Source organism: Pan troglodytes, chromosome 2 (genome assembly GCF_028858775.2).
Source record: "Pan troglodytes isolate AG18354 chromosome 2, NHGRI_mPanTro3-v2.0_pri, whole genome shotgun sequence".
Lineage (NCBI taxonomy): Eukaryota > Metazoa > Chordata > Mammalia > Primates > Hominidae > Pan > Pan troglodytes.
In genome coordinates, this window is record NC_086015.1 from 174,812,359 (window position 1) to 174,832,325 (window position 19,967).

At 40.4% G+C, this 19,967-nt stretch overlaps 1 protein-coding gene across 7 annotated transcripts in view; it reads right to left on the reverse strand.

Moving 5' to 3' along the window:
* The window catches only part of PLD1 (phospholipase D1), a 209,930-nt gene that overhangs the window by 65,798 nt on the left and 124,165 nt on the right, over positions 1-19,967 (reverse strand). For 4 of the 7 annotated variants that reach the window (XR_010155872.1, XR_001713797.4, XM_003310099.6 and 1 more), the window contains exons 16-19: positions 19,748-19,861; positions 10,661-10,789; positions 9,810-9,928; positions 7,602-7,715 (exon numbers count right to left, since the gene is read on the reverse strand). Coding sequence is in view for 4 of the 7 variants with exons in the window: in XM_003310099.6 (XP_003310147.1) it covers positions 7,602-7,715; positions 9,810-9,928; positions 10,661-10,789; positions 19,748-19,861 (476 nt within the window). In the remaining 3 variants the exon portion in view is untranslated. The remainder of the gene's footprint in view (positions 1-7,601; positions 7,716-9,809; positions 9,929-10,660; positions 10,790-19,747; positions 19,862-19,967) is intronic. The other 3 variants (XR_008547173.2, XM_063807330.1, XM_009446853.5) reach the window with 1 other exon arrangement.

The following is a 19,967-nucleotide window of genomic DNA, read 5'->3' on the forward strand; positions in this document are numbered from 1 at the left end:
TTCTCTTTAACCACAATCCCTAATCACCTTCCATCCTATGGGCCCAAGTCAAATGTATGGATTAAATAACAGAAATTTCTTTCTGAAGGAAAACCTTTGGATCTTTCTTAGTATTTGTCCCAAATTCCCTTCCTTTCTCTCATCATAAGGCTTTTATTCCCTATAAATTCAGCACATATATGAATTCCTTTTTATTTCCCTGAGATTCCAAGTCAATCATGGAACAAAGACTATTTAGGACAAAAGCACTTTTTATATGTTCCACAAGCAGAGGCCAACTGTGTAGAAGCTCACAAGTGGTATGTGCACTGGGGAGAGAAGGGAAGCCTCTGATTGTCGGGCCTTTTTCTTCCAGACTGTACTGAGAACAGCAGGCAAGGAGCATCAAGAAATTGACCTAGTTCAAGAACCTGTCTCATCTTATCAAGCTCTTTCTTTTCATAGCCACTTTTCTAGTTGAGTGTCAGCCATTCATATCACAGTGTGCAGTTATTCACATAGGATGATTCCTTTCCTGAACAAAAGAGAAAAGTTAATTTTGAGGCTGAAGGACAGAAAGAAAAGATAATTATTGAAGAATAGGACTTAAGGTGAAAGAAGTCCTAGGAAACACAGTATTAGTTGGGTGTTCTTGGGAGCCAGAAAGAAGCAAAAGGAGAGTTAGGGATGGATTTGGGGCTGTGGCAACAGAAGGTGATACCCAAAGGCAAACAGGACATGAAACTTTGCTCTGCTAGAGCCCCAGCAGTTACAACCATCCTGGTCTTACTGGAAACAGTATCCATAGCTAATTAACCTCAGGCACTGAAGCCAAACTGCTTAGAAGCGAGTCATCCCCACCACTTACTGTTTGTGGTTTTGAGATGGAGTCTCTGATGCCCAGGATGGAGTACAATGGCGTGATCTCCGCTCACTGTAACTTCTGCCTCCCGGGTTCAAGCAATTCTCCTGCCTCAGCCTCCTGAGTAGCTGGGACTACAGGCCCATGCCACCATGCTGAACTAATTTTTATATTTTTAGTGGAGACAGGGTTTCAATACATTGGCCACGCTGGTTTCGAACTCCTGACGTCAGGTGATCTGCCCACCTTGGCCTCCCAAAGTGCTGGGATTACAGGCATGAGCCACCGCACTAGACCCCCACTAGTTACCGTTATTTTAACCTCTCAAAGTCTTAGTTTCCTCATCTGTAGAAACAGGTTGCACAGGAGTTTAGCTTACAGACTGCTGAATGTATATGAGACAATCCACAAAGGGTTAGCACAGTGCCAAGCACACAGCAAATGCCCTGTTCATATCAGCTCTTCTAGCCAAGACCCACAGTAACACTCACAAACGTGTTAGTCCATGAAGGCCTGGCCCATACATGGAAAACAACTCCCATGGTAAATAACTTCCATGGAAATGGACGAGGTGGATTCCTTTTACCCCCACCTGCTCACTTTATTTTTCACCTATCTACTTTATTCTCTCACACCATTCTGCGATAGAAAACATTTTGCTGTCCTTTCAGATCTAACAGATCCTTTGGAATATCCTTTGGACATTTATTCCAAGTGTGAAAACAATTTTTTTTCAGTGGTATAATTTGGATGTTATTTATACTTTCTTGAAAATTTTCTTTTTTTTTCCTTCCTCTCTCCCTCTCTCCTTTTTCCCTTTCCTCCTTTCTCATTCTTTCTTCCTTCCTTTCTTTGTTCCTCCCTCCCTTCCTTCTTTCCTTCTTTTCCCATAAGTAGGACTGAAGACATTATTCCAGTAGAGTTATTTCCATATAGGCAGGAATTCTCAGCATGACTGTCCAAGGAATGGTTTCTACTATGAGCTTTAAAAAGGATTGTTCCCATGTGTTGACCCCATGTTGATGCTGACACGGCATTCAGCATTTTCTTTCAGCTTAATAGACATGTCAAATATCCTCTGTCTTTATAATATATCTTAAATGCCATTAAGACCATTCTGGAACTGAGTTTATTCTAGTTCCTTCACCTTCTCTGTGTAGAAGCAGTTTCAGGACCATCTCTCCCACTTCCTCCTGCTACCCATGCCTTTTCCTGCCATGTCTTCTCTGAGTGCTCTTGGCAGGCTTCTGAGAAGGCCCAGCACTGAGGGGAAACATCCAAGATTCTTTTAAAAGTACAGTGCAAGCTGCTGAAGTCAGCTGTCAGGTCTAGATAACTTTTTCAGGAGCAGCAATTCGTGCTGGTGGGCAGGCATCCATACTGCCTGCCGTAGCTCCCCTCTCCCTGGCTGGCTGTGTCTCCCCTCTGGAATTGCCAGTGGCATGTGACCAATGTTTCTGTATTAAAAAAATTAATAACTAGGTGCCCTTCTCCAGAAGAAAGAATAACTTGAATTTTATCTATTATTTACTTTATTATGTCAAATACTCTTTCTCCCCATTCCAATAGATTTATGGCATAAAAATTTCTATCTAGAACAAGCTCGGTGACCTACCCAGAGAAATGTTAACTTCTTTGTTGCAAACTTTTTTTGTTTTTGTTTTTTAGACGAGTTTTGCTCTGTTGCCTAGGCTGGAGTGCAGTGGTGTAATCTCGGCTCACTGCAACCTCTGCCTCCTGGGTTCAAGCGATTCTCCTGCCTCAGCCTCTCAAGTAGCTGTGATTACAGGCATGCGCCATAACGCCCAGCTAATTTTTGTATTTTTAGTAGGACGGGGTTTTGCCATATTGGCCAGGCTGGTCTCGAACTCCTGACCTCAAGTAATCCACCTGCCTTGGCCTCCGTAAGTGCTGGGATTACAGGCCTGAGCTACTGCGCCCAGCCTGTTGCAAACTTTTGAAACACTAGCGAAAGCCTGAAGGCTGTTTTTGATGGAACTCAAACTGGTATACTCTTCTAAATGCTTTGCATGGATTAATTTAACCATCACCACAATCCTGTGAGACAGATACTGTCATTTATGTTTTTTAAATGAATGAAACATACTGCAGAGTGAAGTAATTTTCCCGAGGTTACACAGCTCATATGTCACAGAGCTGAGATGTTAACACAGTCTGGCTCTAGAATCTATCCCTTAATTGCTACCTTATATTTTTCTTCACAATTAAATAAGCTTGTGGCTTCTAAGTTACATTATGAACAGTCAACTATGTTAAAATCTTGTTCTCACTCATATGTGGAAGCTTAAAAAGTCAATCTCATGCAAGTAGATAGTAGAATGATAGAAACTAGAAGCTGGGAAGGGTTTGTGTAGGCGGGTACAGGGAATAGGGTGGAGATAAAGAGAGGATGGTTAATGGGTACAAACATAGTTAGAAGGAATAAGTTCTAGTATTCAATAGCAGAGCAGGTTGACTATAGTTAACAACAGTGTATTGGTATTTCAAAAGAGCTGGACCAGAGGACATGAAATGTTCCAAACACATAGAAATAACAGAAGACTTGAGATCATGACACTCCAAATACCCTGAGGCCTCTTTAATAAAATCAATGCAAATTTACAAATATAAAGCTGAGAACAGGTCTAGAAAAGGCCTGGGTGGCTGAGGGTCCTAAAGCTAAGCAAGGGCCTGAAGCTGCAAGGAACATGAGTTCCTGAAGTGAGCAATTCATTCCCTACTTACAGCCTTAACTCCAGCCAGTCTGTAGGAGATTTTACTTTAGGCACTGAGATGGCAAAAAGTTAATTATAGAAATAGCAGGTTTTCAGGACCAGAGGAATAAAATAAATTATAATCTTATAATCTTAGAATTTAAGAGTTCATCAGTGATGTCCTAGTTTCTTAACTCTTATCCTTCCTTTTAATTTTTGTCCTATTTGTCACTGCCATGTGGCTAAATGTACCTATGATGTTTTAATTTACTTAGATATTTTCCTTTTCTCTCAAAGATCCATAGAAACAAGTTTAATGATCAAGGTAAAAATTCTGAGCAATGGCTTCTATTTCTATTTAGTGATAAATGTCATTCTAACTACTTTAAAAATTAAGAAGTGTATCTGTGGTGGCCATTTGAGTTTTATTTTGTGAGGGATCATAACTATAGCAGGAGGATTAAATAGAAAGTCATTAACACCTGTACTTTGAATGATACCTCATGTATGAAAGACAATGAATGAAAATTTTCCCTTTAAATGTCTGAAGGGACTCAGATCAGATTCATACCAAACATAAGTCTTTCAGATGACAAAACTGGGCTCAGGGAGGGGTAATGGCATGCTGAGGCCACATGCTGCTATACAATCTTCATACCACACCACCTTGTGTGCCTTTATGATTTGTTAGTGTTAAAATGCATGTCATTATATTTAGCTGGATATTTCCAGCAGCACTGCCTAGCAACACTTTTATATACCCATTTTATATACCCATTATCATGCTGCAAAATTTGTATTACCAAGAACTAGATGTACTACAGGAGCTACCTGAGTCCTTTGGTGATCTCAATTAGTGCCCTGGCCCATCAGTCATGACACAGTTCCTATGGTTCTTTGGAGACTTTGTGACACTAAACTATCTTTAACTTTTTCCTCTGTCCCAAATTTTCAGTTAGTTCCTAGTAGTGATGTCCCTTTGTCTCTTTCCTCAAAAATACCTCCTATTTGTTCCTTCTCTTCATTTCTAGTTTAGGACTTAATTATATGTCAGAATTACTGTAATAGCCTCTTCACTTGTCCCCTTGCTCTCATTATCTCTCTAGTCTAATAAGTTCTTCATGTGTATAAACGTTTGGTCTCAAGGTATTTGTTTGGAAAGATGGAAACAGATAAGAATGCATAAAACAAGAGATTCTCTGTCAAATAAGCTTGGGAAATGCGCACATCATATTCCTTCTTGGTGGTTTTATAATACACTGTAGCATAAAAAAGGTGCTAAGGAGTCCTGTATTAAAGAATTCTGCAAAACCTTATCTGTCCATGGAAATCTTTGTGGAATAGTTATCAGCATCTCACAGGTAAATTCAGTTTGGAAAACTCTCTCCTCCATTAATCTTCATTGAACATTCCTGTATCATGCTTCTTGCCCAATCGAAAAAAAAAACATCCAAAGTTCACTAGCACTTCTAGGACCAGGTCCAAATTCACTAGGACAGCACTCCAGGTGCAGCCCCCACCCCGCCCCCGCCCTGGCCTTATGCTGTCTAACTTCATCAGTGCCTCTCTAAGAGCGAATGGGTTACTGCAGTCAGTCCTTTTGTCTTCTGAGCAAGCAGGATTATTCCTTAGAGTGGACACCCAGTTCTGTCCCTCTGGATTTCCAAACTCTTATAGCATGCTGGTCCTTACTGTCACACCAGCATTTACTCAGAGACCGTACCTTGCACTGTAACTGAATTACTCATCTCAGCTATCTCTCCCCAGCTAACTAAGTTTCCAGAGGCAAAGAACTCCTTTGCTGTCTGCCCTCTCAACACCCAAGTGTGCTTTGATGACTTCACCATGCAAACGGACAACACTTAGTAAACATATGTTGGCTGAATAAATGAATGAATGAGTGAGTAAGTCTTGTTAAATATCCTTGGCTTTGTAGATTCCTGAGTCCAGGCCACCTGAACATGTGAGGGATTAACAGATGAGCTAATCAGATCTAGTCTCATTTCTTTTCTTTTAGTTTTTATTTTTATTTTTTATTTTTGAGTCAGTCTCGCTCTGTTGCCCAGGCTGGAATGCAGGGGTGCAATTATGGCTCACTGCAGTCTCCACCTCCTGGGCTCAAGCAATCCTCCTGCTTCAGCCTCCTAAGTGGCTGGGACCGCAAGCATGTGCCACCATGCCTGGCTAATTTTTTAAAAACTTTTTGTAGAGATGGGGTCTCACTATGTTGCCCAGGCTGGTCTTGGACTCCTAGGCTCTCCTCCTGCCTTGGCCTCCCAAAGTGCTGGGATTCCAAGCGTGAGCCACCACACCCACTCTAGTGTCATTTCTCACACAACATCGGTGATGCGGAAAAAGTGAACGAAGAGAAGCATTTTATAGAGTCTCTATTGACCTCACCAGGCAGCAGGATGAGACTATGTGAGTCAGGGCTTTACCAACAGTGACGTGGAAAATATATGCATATGCAACGCTATGCTAAAACTTCCTTCATTGATTACAAAAATACTTAATTCCCAGCAATCCATTTTCAACAGATACTTATTAACATCAGCTAACTTTGAAAAATTGACCACCACGTCAATAATAATGCAAGTTCAAATCTTAAATTCTTATTTTCCTAATAACAAGTTTCTTATTTTATATTCTAGCATGGGTAATTTTTTCTCCTCTACGTAGAATAAAATTAAACAGGTTCATAAAATATTCATCAACTTACATATAAATCATAGCTATCTCTATGCCTCTGAGTTTAAATTAGTTTTCTTTTTAGCCTGGGATGACTAATATTTGCTGCCGATATTTCTCTCAAGCAGCTTCTCTTCTTTTCTTTTTTTTTTTTTTTTGAGATGGAGTCTTACTCTGTCACCCAGGCTGGACTGCAGTGGCGCAGTCTCGGCTTACTGCAAACTCTGCCTCCTGGGTTTAAGTGATTCTCCTGCCTCAGCCTCCCGAGTAGCTAGGATTACAGGCGCACGCTACCACGCCCAGCTAATTTCTTATTTTTAGTAGAGACAGGGTTGGCCAGGCTGGTCTCGAACTCCTGACCTCAGGTGATCCACCCGCCTTGGCCTCCCAAAGTGCTAGGATTACAGGTGGGAGCCACCACACCTGGCCTTTTCAAAAAAAAGTTCTATTATTTGATCTACAGTCTGAAATGTCTTATTTCTTATATACACATACCTCCAATCGCACACGATGCAAAATAACTGATTTAGGCACTTCATTTATATAATCACATTCCCTAGGATCCATGTCTGCATTATATAAGTCCCTACTGATGGTCCCTACTGATGATATGTAGCAGTAGCAGACTGCTGGACTTTACTTAAACAATTCTTCTGATGCCCATATTGATGACTTCAAACGAAAGGCAATGCCAAAGGTGGCCCATCCTACTTCTGTCCCCACATGATCTCAAGATATTTGAGCTGTAGTTGGTAAAGGAAGCAGATTGGGTAACACTGGACCAGACTAGGATTTCAAGCTCCACCTCTGTTGATAACTAGCTGGCCGGCCCTAGATAGGCCTCAGAGCCCCACTAGGTCTGAATTTTCTTATTTGTAGTTTGAGATGGTTAAACTGGATGTGGTAAACTGTTGTGACTCTATTAAGCAAATTCCTTATTCCATTAAAAGGGCCTCTAGAAGACATTTGGTTAATCAGGAACTAAAATTAGACTGAACTACAACTAGCTTCCTAGCTGCTAAGTTTCAGCCACATTCCTGGTGCTTAGGCAGTATCAGGTCCAGGTTTACTGGGTATCATGTTGCTAGGGTCACTTCAGAAGGAATTACAGGAATAGCCTTGGCTGTGGCCTTTTCTAAGGACATGCATTTATTAGATTTATAAGAGTTTTAAAAAGAGACTGAATTGAATCCATTTAACATAGGAAATATAATAACAAGTATTAAAAGATCCATTTAGTTTTGCTTTAGAAAAGCAGTCATTGAAAAATCTGAAGCCAATGTAATAGGCCCTTGGTCCAATAACAGTAATTTTACTCAGCAGCATTTTGTCAAAAAGAAAAGCCAGAACTTACTTACCTGTACGTTAGCATGGACAGACCCAGGCACTTGATATCTCAACTCATGGGCTGTTGTTTGAGACTTTGGAAGCAGAAAAGGATAAGAAAGGGACCGATATTTTGATTTCATAATCTAAAATAAAGAAAAAGGATAAAATATTCAAATGAGAAAAAAGATTCATTCTCCCTACTTTGTGATTATAAAAGAAATTCATGCCCGGGTGCAGTGGCTCACGCCTGTAATCCCAGCACTTTGGGAGGCCAAGAAGCAGGGATCACTTGAGGTCAGGAGTTCGAGATCAGCCTGGCCAACACGGTGAAACCCCCATCTCTACTAAAAATACAAAAATTAGCCAAGCATGGTGGCAGGCGCCTGTAATCCCAGCTACTCGGGAGGCTGAGGCAGGAGAATCACTTGAACCTCGGAGGCAGAGGTTGCAGTGAGTCGAGATTTCATCATTGCACTACAGCCTGGGTGACAAGAGTGAATCTCCATCTCAAAAAAAAAAAAAAAGAAAAAGAAAAGAAAAGAAATTCAGGTTAATTTGAAAAAGAAAAAGAAAAATGTTAATGGTGGACATTTCTAAGTGAAGGGCTACAGATTATTTGTGTTTGTTTTCTATCTCTCACAGTCCTGTTTTTACCTTTTGTAGGGGAAATATTGTTTTATATTTGTAAAGACAGGTTAAATATAATCTGTAGTTACAGAAGTTTATAATTGCAAAAATGAGACTATTGTTTTATAAACTAATTTTTTACTGATTATGTTCTAGATATCTTGCCGCAGCAATATAGTGGGATATCATTATTTTTAATAACTTCATAGTAAAATGGTATAAAAGAATCACTTGTTTAATAAATTCCTATTAGTAAGGATTTCTGTTATTTCTAATTTTATTTGAATTATTAGAAGCCATATCAAAATAAATTACCTTATTGGATTATGGCTTTAGTTTGAATACCTGGAAATAGTTTTTCTGGATCAAAGATTGCATACTTTAAAAAAGACTTATTGGTGTTGTACAAATTTATCCTCCTTGGGGTAGCATGTATGAGCACACCACAAAAACCACCCCAAACCTAACTACAGGTATCAGCAGAGACTTTTATCTTTGCCAGTATAGCAGGTGAAAAGTAACACCCCATTTGTTTATTCATCCATCTCCCCTAAATTTTTGTTAAAAAATTTCAATTAGAATGTCTACTAAATTTTTATAATCATTATGTGAATGAAAAACAAAGTTAGACTCTAAGTGGTTGATAAAACTAAATTCTTTTTCCAAATAACCAAGGGGAATCATGCCTCATTATCACTTCAAGTAAATAAAGTGAAACTTTAATAACACCTGAATATGTACTTTTTTTTTTTTTTTGAGACAGAGTCTCGCTCTGCTGCCTAGGCTGGAGTACAATGGAGTCCTCTCAGCTCACTGCAAACTCCGCCTCCTGGATTCAAGTGACTTTCCTGCCTCAGCCTCCAGAGAAGTTGAGATTACAGGCACCCACCACCATGCCCAGCTAATTTTTGTATTTTAGTAGAGACAGGTTTTCACCATGTTGGTCAGGCTGGTCTCAAACTCCTGACCTCAGGTGATCCACCAGCCTAGGCCTCCCAAAGTGCCAGGATTACAGTCGTGAGCCACCGTGCCTGGCCTGAATGATACGTACTTAACTTATGAATGTTAGGTTTGAATGTTAGGTCAAGTTCTTACAAGTAATGAGGACACAATCTGGATAAAAGTAAAATGGCCCCACCTTCTTAATACTTCTTGGTTTGCTCAGAACCAGCTCTCAGAATCCTGTACCAATATAAACCCAGTGCAATTCCAGTCCCATCCAACTGGATGGGACTTTAAAGCTCAAGCCCTCTCATCTAAACCAGGCTCCTATTCCCCTATAACAGCCCTGCAAATGACTACCGAGCCCAGGCTACTAAATGCTTAGTCAACACTGTGTCCAAGATGTTAACAAGGTTAAAATCAGGACCCACACAGCAGCACCTGTCCCTAGGCACTCTGAATTGTCTATGGTGTGGACATTCGGGAATGTTTCCCTTTTTTTTTGCCCAGATGCCCAGGCACCGGGACATCAATGCAGCCAACAGCAGAGCAGTGACACAGTTGTGGCCACAACAGTCTCTTCTTGCCACCAGCCTCCTCTAAACCTCTTCTCTAGTTAGGCCTGCCTCTCTTCATGTGGATAAATCATGATAGCAACATCCAAGTACTTTCGTGAAGTTCCAGCGCTGGATGAAGTGACGTGCCACATCACGAGCCGCCTTCCCGTGGACTGCAGAGGCAATGTCATGCCAGGGCATCCGGGGCGTGGAGTACCTGTCAATGAAATCTGCCCGGGTGCACCAGGCAAGGATCAGTCATTAACTTCAGTGTTGGGGCAAAGTCTCTCTGACTCCAACTATGAAACTAAAAGGAAACGTGGGTTAGTGCCCACTAGGTATATATTTCTTGGCTTGCATAGAACAACATTTTTATAATCAAGGGAAACAGATTTCACATTCAGGGACATAGTCTCCCAGGCACTTCCCCATATATGTTTCTGTTTCACTTAGGATTAGATAATCACTAGACATGGCAAGATGTGAGTTGGTACAAATTATCTAAGGCTGTGTATTTGATATTATATTTTTTATTTTTTATCCTGTTGAAACAATGGCAGGCAATGCCATCTCTATCTCCTCTTAAACATATAAACCCAGTGATAACCTGAAAATATGCCATTCTAATGCTGGAAATGCAGGAAATAAGCAGAATAGAAGATGATCAAAGGGAGCCTACCATTTCCTGAAAAATTACTGATTATTGCCCCAAAAATAGGCCTATAAAAATCTGGATTTTTCAGACAGTTCAGCTCTATTTCATGTTCTTTTCTTATTATAACTGAAAAAAAAGTCCTTAAGCACATGCTAATGACTAAATCTAGTCTCCAAAGTTTTAAAAAATTTTCAAAAATCAACGGAAGCAAAACAAAAGGCATTTAGATCATGCACATGTATACCTGCTGAGATGTTCAAAGGTAAAAGACAAAATATAACCAGCACCCCACCATTATGATACTCACCAGCAAAAGGTTTATCAAGTTGAACCCAGTCTTTGAAGACGAAATTGCAGTAGTCCTTTCCATGCCAGAATCTGGTTTCCCCATGCAGCTCTCCCACACCTGTCTGTAAACTGCGGATGGACCCGGTATCTGTGAATGCAGCAAGACCCCCTCAGAGACTGTGGTTCAGGTGGGTCCCAGAAAGGGAGGCTCAACTCTCATTTATTAAACACCTAAAAGCTTCTTAATTTCTTAAGACACAACTAGGGTGGCATCTGTCCATTCTATTACAGGCTGTGGGCTAACAAGGTTTTACAGTCCTTACAAGTTTACTTTTAGTGGGCAGTTAGGGCTACAACAAGATTCATCATTAAACAATGAAATTTGACCTTCTCAGGCAGTTGAGTAACTTATTTCCACCACCTACCAGATCACTGGAAGAACTATCACAGAATTAACTGTGAATAAAGAACTCACAAGGTGGCATTATGAGAGCAGTAAAGCTGGTGGGGGGCTTTCGGGGGCAGAGCGGGAAGGGCGGAGAGGGGAGAGGTGGAGAAACCTGAGACGCAGGGGCAATAAAGACACCATGCCACTTCTTTTTCCTCAACCAACATGGTGCACACGTGATGCATAATTCTTTTGCATTAAAGCAAGAACCTCAAATTTACAGATAGCCCATGTTCCAGCCCTGGAATTAACTAGCTAAGTGACATTGAGCTTCAGTTTTTTAGATCATAAATCCATTATGCGTAAAATGAAGAATTTGGCCTAGATAACAGCTAAAATCTGTTGCGCTTTAACATTTATATACTTCAAATCATAGATGGCATTTATAAAAAATATGGCAACAACAGATGAAAGCTTATGATATAGGTGCAAAAGCAGCAATCTACTATAGCATTTCACAAATAACTGTGCCGAGACCATTGACTTACGGCTAAATACAAAGACAATGAAGTAAAAAGATGCAGAATTACAAATCACAAATGCAGCACTTGGCACAAAAGAGGCATTTAACAAATAGACACTGAATGCAAAAATATGTGTTGAATGAATAAATGGTACTGCTTGCAATAGCCAGTGAGAGGACTACACTGGTCCTGCCACCAACACACTGTCCCGGAACTGTCTTTGTAAAATGCACTCTTTGCTTAAAACCCTGGAAGGTTCACATACTGCCTATAGGAAGCTCAAGTCCTAAGGGCTTAGTGTGCATAGAAGACTCTTCCCAAACTGGTGCCAATCTATCTTTCTAGTCCTTGTTTTTCCCCACCCAACCCCAGGCCCCATGCAAAGCACGTGTTTCACTGTATTATAACAGGTGTGGACTGCCATGTCTCCATGCAGTTGGCACATTATTACTTCTACCTGAAATGGTCCTTTCTCCCTCTTGGCCTGATATCCTAATCATCCTTCAAGAGCCACATTAGCTATCACCTGCCCTAGAGAGACCTCCCATCTCCCCGTAAGGAAGAGGCAGTCACTAGCACTGCTGTCATCCCACTAACAACTGCCCCAACACCTCTGACTCTGTGACGCAATTGTATCAGGATGCTCCCCTGCCCGCATCAATGCCTCACCAGTCTATAAACTCTCTGGGAGTGGGAACCAAATCTTCTCACTGCCAGTAGCTCCAAGCACCCAGGCAATCAATAAATATTTGCAGAACAAATGTTTTTATGTAATCACCACACACAATGCTAATATTCTATCTCAAACTGAATCATTAACCTTCCAAGGGCTATTAAAGTTTTCTACAGAAGAAAAATGATTTAAAATGCCATAGATTAGCAAAATGAAATCATGTTAAAAATAGACTTCTATTGACTTCTCCGAGTGATTTATTTTCCTGCTTTATGAGACTGAAAGGCCAAAGTACGGGTAGGTCTGTTTGCTCATCTATAGGCTCTTTATTGTTTACATAGCACTTTGTTAAAAGAAGAAAAGAGGGTGAGAAAAGAAACAAAAGGGATGAAAAATGAGATAAACAATATTTCAAATTTCAAATATAAAATACACATATACAATTTGCTTTCATCAACTGCAAAACTCTAAGCTAAGGCTTTACATAAACACATATACACTCATTTAAAAATTATCTTTCACCTAACAACCAGTTATGATAAGGAAAATAAAGGAAATTCTTAGTCTCAGGAAATTATCTTGGTACTAATTGAATTCAACCTGCTCATAATTCAAATTTGTTTTTGTTTTTAGCCATGGCCTAAAAACTATTCCACATAAATTAGGGTTCCTCCTCAGTACAAATGAACTATTAAGGCAATAGAGCCAAATACTAGTTCCTGTGAAAACAGTAGCTCAGAATTGCATGAGTGTGGTCGAGAGGACTTCTGGCGTCAACAATGCTGATCCAAGGGGGTCTCGTTAGGCTGCTATCTGGCTCCCAAATGATTTCATAATTGAACCTGCCTTGTCTTTTGGCACAGATTTGTCAGGCCAATTTTCTGCATCCTCCTCTGTCAGTGGCTCAGATTCTGGCTACTAAAGTTTATGAGAAGGGGGACTTCTTGTTCCTTGCCTGGTGTCCTCTGGTCGTGCCACATCCTCCTCCTTCTATTCTCATCTCTCGGCTTCCAGGTCTCCATTTCTCTACCATTTCTCCAGCCTATCCTTGTTCTTCTTTCCTAGCTCCTCCTCACTAACAAGGTTTCCCCGTTTCTCCTGTCTTTTTGTTTTCTTTTTCTTCCTCTTTTTTTTTTTTTTTTTGAGACTGGAGTGCAGTGGCACGATCTCGGCTCACTGCAACCTCTGCCTCCCAGGGCCAAGTGTTCAAGCAATTCTCCTGCCTCAGCCTCCCGAGTAGCTGGGATTACAGGCGCACACCACCATGCCCTGCTAATTTTTGTATTTGATAGTAGAGACAGGGTTTCACCATGTTGGCCAGGCTCATCTCGAACTCCTGACCTCGTGATCTGCCTGCCTTGGCCTCCCAAAGTGCTGGGATTACAGGCATGAGCCACCACACCCGGCCTCTCCTGTCTTTTTCTATACAATTTCTAAAATGTGCACCTGCAAGGATGGCTTCTGTTTTGGACTCCAAATCTAAGGTCACTTCCAGTGCCTCACTTGACATTGTTTACCTAGTTCCCTCCAGAACTTTAAAATTATGTCTAACACTAAAATCATCATCATTCCATAAAATCAAGTCTTTCCTTGAGATTTCTGCTGTCTGTGTGTAGTAACTCAAGCTCAAACCTCGGAATCACCTTTGGCTCCTTTATTCTTCACTGACTTCTCCACCCAACTCCCCACGGCTTCCCAGATCATGATGAAAATCTGCTGATTCTGCTTTTGGAAAAAGTTTCTCCCATTTACTTCGTTCTTGAACTCACTGACACAACCTTGTCAGACTCCCTGTGTCTCTACTATAAACGCTATAAAGCCTCACCCTTAATTGCTCCCTGCCCCTAGGGATTTTCCAACATTTAATGGAAGAGGTGCAATGTCTCAGTCTGATTTTCAAAGTCCTCCGTAAACTGCTACAGATATATCCCACCAGCTCAATCTGCACAAATCAGCCCTTAACCACAATTCCAAAACTCCAAAAGTTCTAACAATTCAAATGTTTTTTCATAGCTGATTTTCACAGCTCATTTCATAACTCACAGGTCAGCAAAACCTGACCTGAACTGACAAGAGGTTATTTATTATCTTTATTGATCCCACTTGGTGTTGCACAAACATAAATGGTTTGCCTACATTCCAGGTATTTCCTGGATCCTGCTGGGAGTGTAATATAGTAGAGGGTATAGGTATTGTATTACCTTTCTAAAATCCAGAACTTTCTGATTTCTGAAATCTGATTCCAAGGATTTTGTATGAGAGATTATAGACCTATATGTATTTACCACATTCTACACTCAGTCTGAGATGCCGAAATAAATACTTTTGCATTTCCTATATCTGGGTCTTAAGATGTAGTATCTACCTAAAATGCCTGTTTTTCTACCTTTTTAGTCTCTACCTACTGAATTTCTACATATGTTCAAGGCCAGTTCCAATACAGGCACTGAACAAGTTATATTTTAAAAAATATTTTGGTTTTCAAAACTTTTTGGAATTTAGAATCGTGGTTAAGGGTTTGTAGACCTGTATTTCGTCTGTGGATCAATGATGACTCTTGCAGTAGGAGTATCTTCCCTCAATGAATTACTAAAATATTAGGTTTGTAAAATATTTAAAACTCATGCTCACCTATTAGATAACAAGCTATTTAACAGCACTAGATGAATCTTATACATCCTATCCATTGCATTCCTAAGAACAGTTTAGAAACAGCTTAATATTATCCCTTGTGACGAGACATTCAAATTTGAAAAGCCTGTCTCAACTAAATTGCAAAAATAATTTTTCCCTCACTTACCTATTTAATATTGCTTAAAAGGAAAAGATCAGCACACAGTTGCTGAATAGCGTTAGGAGAAACACTTAATGTAGATGACAGGTTGATGGGTGCAGCAAACCACTGTGGCACTTGTATACCTATGTAACAAACCTGCATGTTCTGCACGTGTATCCCAGAACTTAAAGTATAATAAAGAAAGAAAAAGAAAGAAAGAAAGAAAGAAAGAAAGAAAGAAAGAAAGAAAGAAAGGGAATAAAATTCAACACTTTAAAAATAGTATCAAGCAAAATTCTCCCTCTTAGAACATAATTCTGAATGAAAAAAAAATCTTGAAAATGACTGAGTGATTTTGAAAAACATATATTTCAGATATGATTCCTAACCACGTTTTTAGTGCAGTTTTTCTATATAAAAACCCATAGTGATGTTCACTCCACACTGATTTCTGTATGACACCAGGAGGTTTAATTCAACAAGGAGCCCAATCCAACATGGTCATATGCGGTCAAGTGAAATTGATATTGCAGAGAGGCTAACTCTCTTTGCATTCTCAGGAAAAGGAAGTCATTAACTCAAGTTCATATTCAGTTTTAAATTTCTAACGAAGAGTCACTCCAAGCTTAATTTGGGTTTCAAGTTTTATAAGGCAACCTGAGTTTTTAAGGTATTACATGATTTAAATCTAGAGCCTTGCTCTTTAAACTTCCTTCATTTTTTTAGTAGAACTTTTCTTTTTTGAAAACAAGTTCAGAAGGAACTCCAATAATTAAAACAGATACAAGTGGGATTGTTCTGGTTGAAGAGGTACCAATAGCTGTGGGAGGGTCCTGGGGTTCACCTACTTCAATGTTCTCCTCAAAGCCTTTTAAAAACTCCAGGATCCAAGGAATCGACTTTGGAAAGCACTGCTCTAGAAGGACCCCATGATCCTTTGGCTTTTCTTTTTAGGTAAACTGTTTTCATTTTAAAAAATTAAATTTGTATTTATATTTGACTATAAAAGTAAAATGAAAACAGTACCAACAATGTGGGAAAAAAATAAATCACCTCACGCTCCATCTTCCTAACAAAGATAGCATCATTGAATGTCCTTTGTCAGCTGCCTTCACGAACATATTTTGATACAGTGGCAATTTTCCTCAAATTTTCCTTGCTCTTCCCATAGCCACCTCATTTCAGTTCATGGAAATTCCATCTTTCCAGTGGGGCCAAAGATTTGGAGTCCTCTCCATCTCTCACATCTTGTATCTAGTTCATCGGCAAATGCTGTCAGCTCGACCCTCAAAATATATTCACAACCTGCAGAGTCACCATTTGCCACCCTGGTCTGCTCTGAAGAATGATCCTTGGAAAATGTAAGTCAGCCCTCGCCTACCCTTCGCTCAAGACCATCCGATGACTTCCTATCTCACTCCGGGTCAAAATCTTACAGTGGTCTGCAAGACCTCACATAACCAACCCCAGCCCACCTCTCTGATTTTGTTCTTATCATCCTCTCCTAGCCCACTTCACTACAGCCGTATTCCTGGAACGCACCCATCCCCTCTGCCTCATGGCCTTTCATACTTGCTATTCCTTCTGTCGGAAACACCCTCTCTCAGACAGTTTCTTATCCTCATTCTTCTCTTCCTTTCGATGTCAGCTGAAAACTAACCTCATGAGAGATGTATTCTCCGATGAGCCTTTACAAAATAGTAACTCTTCTCCTATGCTCTTCCTCCCGGATCATGCTCAACTATTCTCCGTGATAATTATCACCACCTGAAATGTGTTTGACTCTCTATTTGTATACACAGTTCCCATCCTTACCCTCCAACTAGTTAATTGCACTTCATCTGTTTTATTCACCACATCTCTAGCACCCAGAATAGTGATTGGCATATAACAGAAACTCAACAAATACTTATTTAATTAAATAAATAAATCTTCTATGTTTATTTTTGTATCCCCAACTACAGTTGTAATCATTGCCCAATTCCATAAAAGAAATGATTGTTACCATTCATTATGTTCTTCACCATTTGCCTACTCTTTGATGTTTAGGTTGTTCTCTCTCTCTATCTCTCTCTCTGTCTCTCAACAATGCTACACTAGACATATATTCAGTTTATCAGTGAGGGGTTGTAAACAGATGTCAAGGGTACTTTTCATCAGCAACAGAAAACCATACACATGTATGATCAGTGTCTCAGATCACCACTGTGGATATCACCTCTCTCAACCTGGGGTAGGCGTGAGTTACTTACTGGACTCAGCATCTCACTCACATCTTTTCCACTTGCTGTCAATCCTATTGCCAGCAACACTATCAGTCATAATTCAGATCCATAATCTTCATGGGTTGGCAACCTCCTTTCCTCCACTTCATTTTTAACTTCAGTAATAAAGCAGCAAAGTTACACATTGAAACAATAAGGTACTACCTGGAACTGTTTCCAACCCTTTACCTCTAATATCGGCCACTGCATGCACTCTTGACCTGGCTTCCTGGATTTCCCAGAGGCCTCCTACTTCCCAGGACTTTGAAGCTTTGTCATGCACAGGAATTACTGGGGTTGTCCCTGAATCCACACACACACCCAGTACTAGGTGTATGCTAAATAAATATATGTCTCCCCATATTTGTTCTTCTCCATTTTTATTTTTCAAAAATTTAAAAATTGTTTTTGTGTGTGTGAGAGAGGGTCTCCCTCTGTCACCCAGGCTGGACTGCAGTGGCATGATCTCAGCTCACTGCAACCTCTGCCTTCCAGGCTCCAGCAATTCTCCCACCTCAGCTGCCAGAAAAGCTGGGACAACAGACGCATGCCACCACACTCAGCTAATTTTTGTAGAGAGGGGGTTTCACTGCATTGCCAAAGATGGTCTTGAATTCCTGGGCTCAAGCAATCCTCCTGCCTCGGCCTCCCAAATTGCTGGGATTACAGGTGTGAGTCACTGCACCTGGCCTCTTCTCCATTCTTAAATATATATCGATGCTGTTATGATTTATAAACACAAATTTATTTAACAGTTACAATGAAGTTTTAGTTCATTGTGTGTAGTTGATTATTGCATTTTTTAAAATGCAGGGTAGCTGGACCAAGCTTGTCCAACCCACAGCCTGTGGGCCACATGCGGCCCGGGATGGCTTTGAATGTGGCCCAACACGAATTCACAAACTTTCTTAAACATTGTAATTTTTTTTGCAACTGTTTTTAGCTCATCAGCTATCATTAGTGTTAGTATATTTTATGTGTGGCCCAAGACAATTCTTCTTCCAATGTGGTCCACGGAAGCCAAAAGATTGGACACCCCTGCCCTAGACGAAAGAATGCTGGGAATCATTACTCAAAGTCTAGCATAATTTTTCAGGTTCATTAGCACCTGCAAGCCACAGGTGACTCACATTCAGGCATGGGCGCTAGACTGTAACTCTCATCTGCTAAACAGTACATGAGAGCCCTGGCCTTAGGTTCTAGCCAAAAAAGCATAACATAGTAATCTTTATTTCTGCTAAATCACAGGTCTTAATCATGGGCACTGGGAGGATGATAAATTGAAACTCCATTGGGCAGGTCATGTATCATCTCTAACCCTGAGTTTCTTCGTCTGTAAAAAGGAGATGACAATATCACTACCAAGCACTGCAACTACTCAGGGCAGTGATGGATAGAGTCTGTGCAAAATAAATGTTAGCTCATGATCTTACTAGTGTCATTTATTATGATGATTACTTATCCCCATATCTGACCAGGGGCCAAATCCTTCTTTATTCCCACCACAAGTTAAACTTATTAGTCATTCATTAATTCCTCCAGTATCTGGAGTATCTTCTTACCAAAGGCTATCAGATTGTAATTTCTGAAAATTCACACAGCATGACACATCCACCCAAGGGCCTTCAAGATTTTTAACTGGCCAGGAGCGGTGGCTCACACCTGTAATCCCAGCACTTTCGGAGGCCAAGGCAGACGGATCGCTTGAGGTCAGGGGTTCAACACAAGCCTGGCCAACATGGCAAAACCCCATTTCTACTAAAAGTACAAAAATTAGCCAGGCACGGTCATGCATGCCTGTAATCCCAGCTACTCAGGAGGCTGAGCTGAGGCAGGAGAATCGCTAAAACCTGGGAGGCGGAGGTTGCAGTGAGCCAAGATGGCCCTACTGCACTGCAGCCTGGGTGACAGAGCAAGACTCTATCTCAAAAAAAAAAAAGATTTTTAACCAAATAAAATTCCAACTCCCAAATGTGACTGTCATATATCTTCTTAGTCTTATATCAAAAACTGCATCTTAGCTAAATAATGCATTTTACACAATTTGAAAGCAGTTGGTGCTTTCCCATTCCAGCACCTTTGCTCAACTCACCTCCCTCACTTGCAATGACTTCCTATCACCTACCCCAATTAAATTACTTCCAGGCCTAACCCAAATGTCCCCTCCTCAAAAAGTCTTTCTGCATCATCAGAGAGGAATTCCTCCCTCCTTCCATAGAACTTCCACGACACTATTGAATTGCATGTGCCATGCATTTTCTCTTATTAGGTCTGTTTTGTCTTTGCTGCTATAAGTTCTTAGGGAGTAGGGATCTTGGATACTACAGAATGCTTTGCACAGAGCAGGCTCTCAATAATATACGTAGCATAAAAATTGCAAACAGAAAGCCAATCTGGAAACACATTCACTATGCCCATGCAGCAGACAACACAACCAAAGCTCAAGCCTAAGGGAGTTCTGCCACTTCACAAATCACTTACCAGCATGAGGTCTAGTGAGTCCTTGCTCAGACTCACTGGATGGGTGAAAGAGTTTGAAGTGGGGTTTTAAACCATGGATTAAATTGTGATGACTTCTATAGTGATTAAAATAACCTAGAGAAATTAAGAATTTTTTTACAAAAAAATACAAATATCAAATTTTCTAAACTGGAAAGCAAAGCTGATCATTTTTAAAACCAGGCAGGGCTATAACATCAGT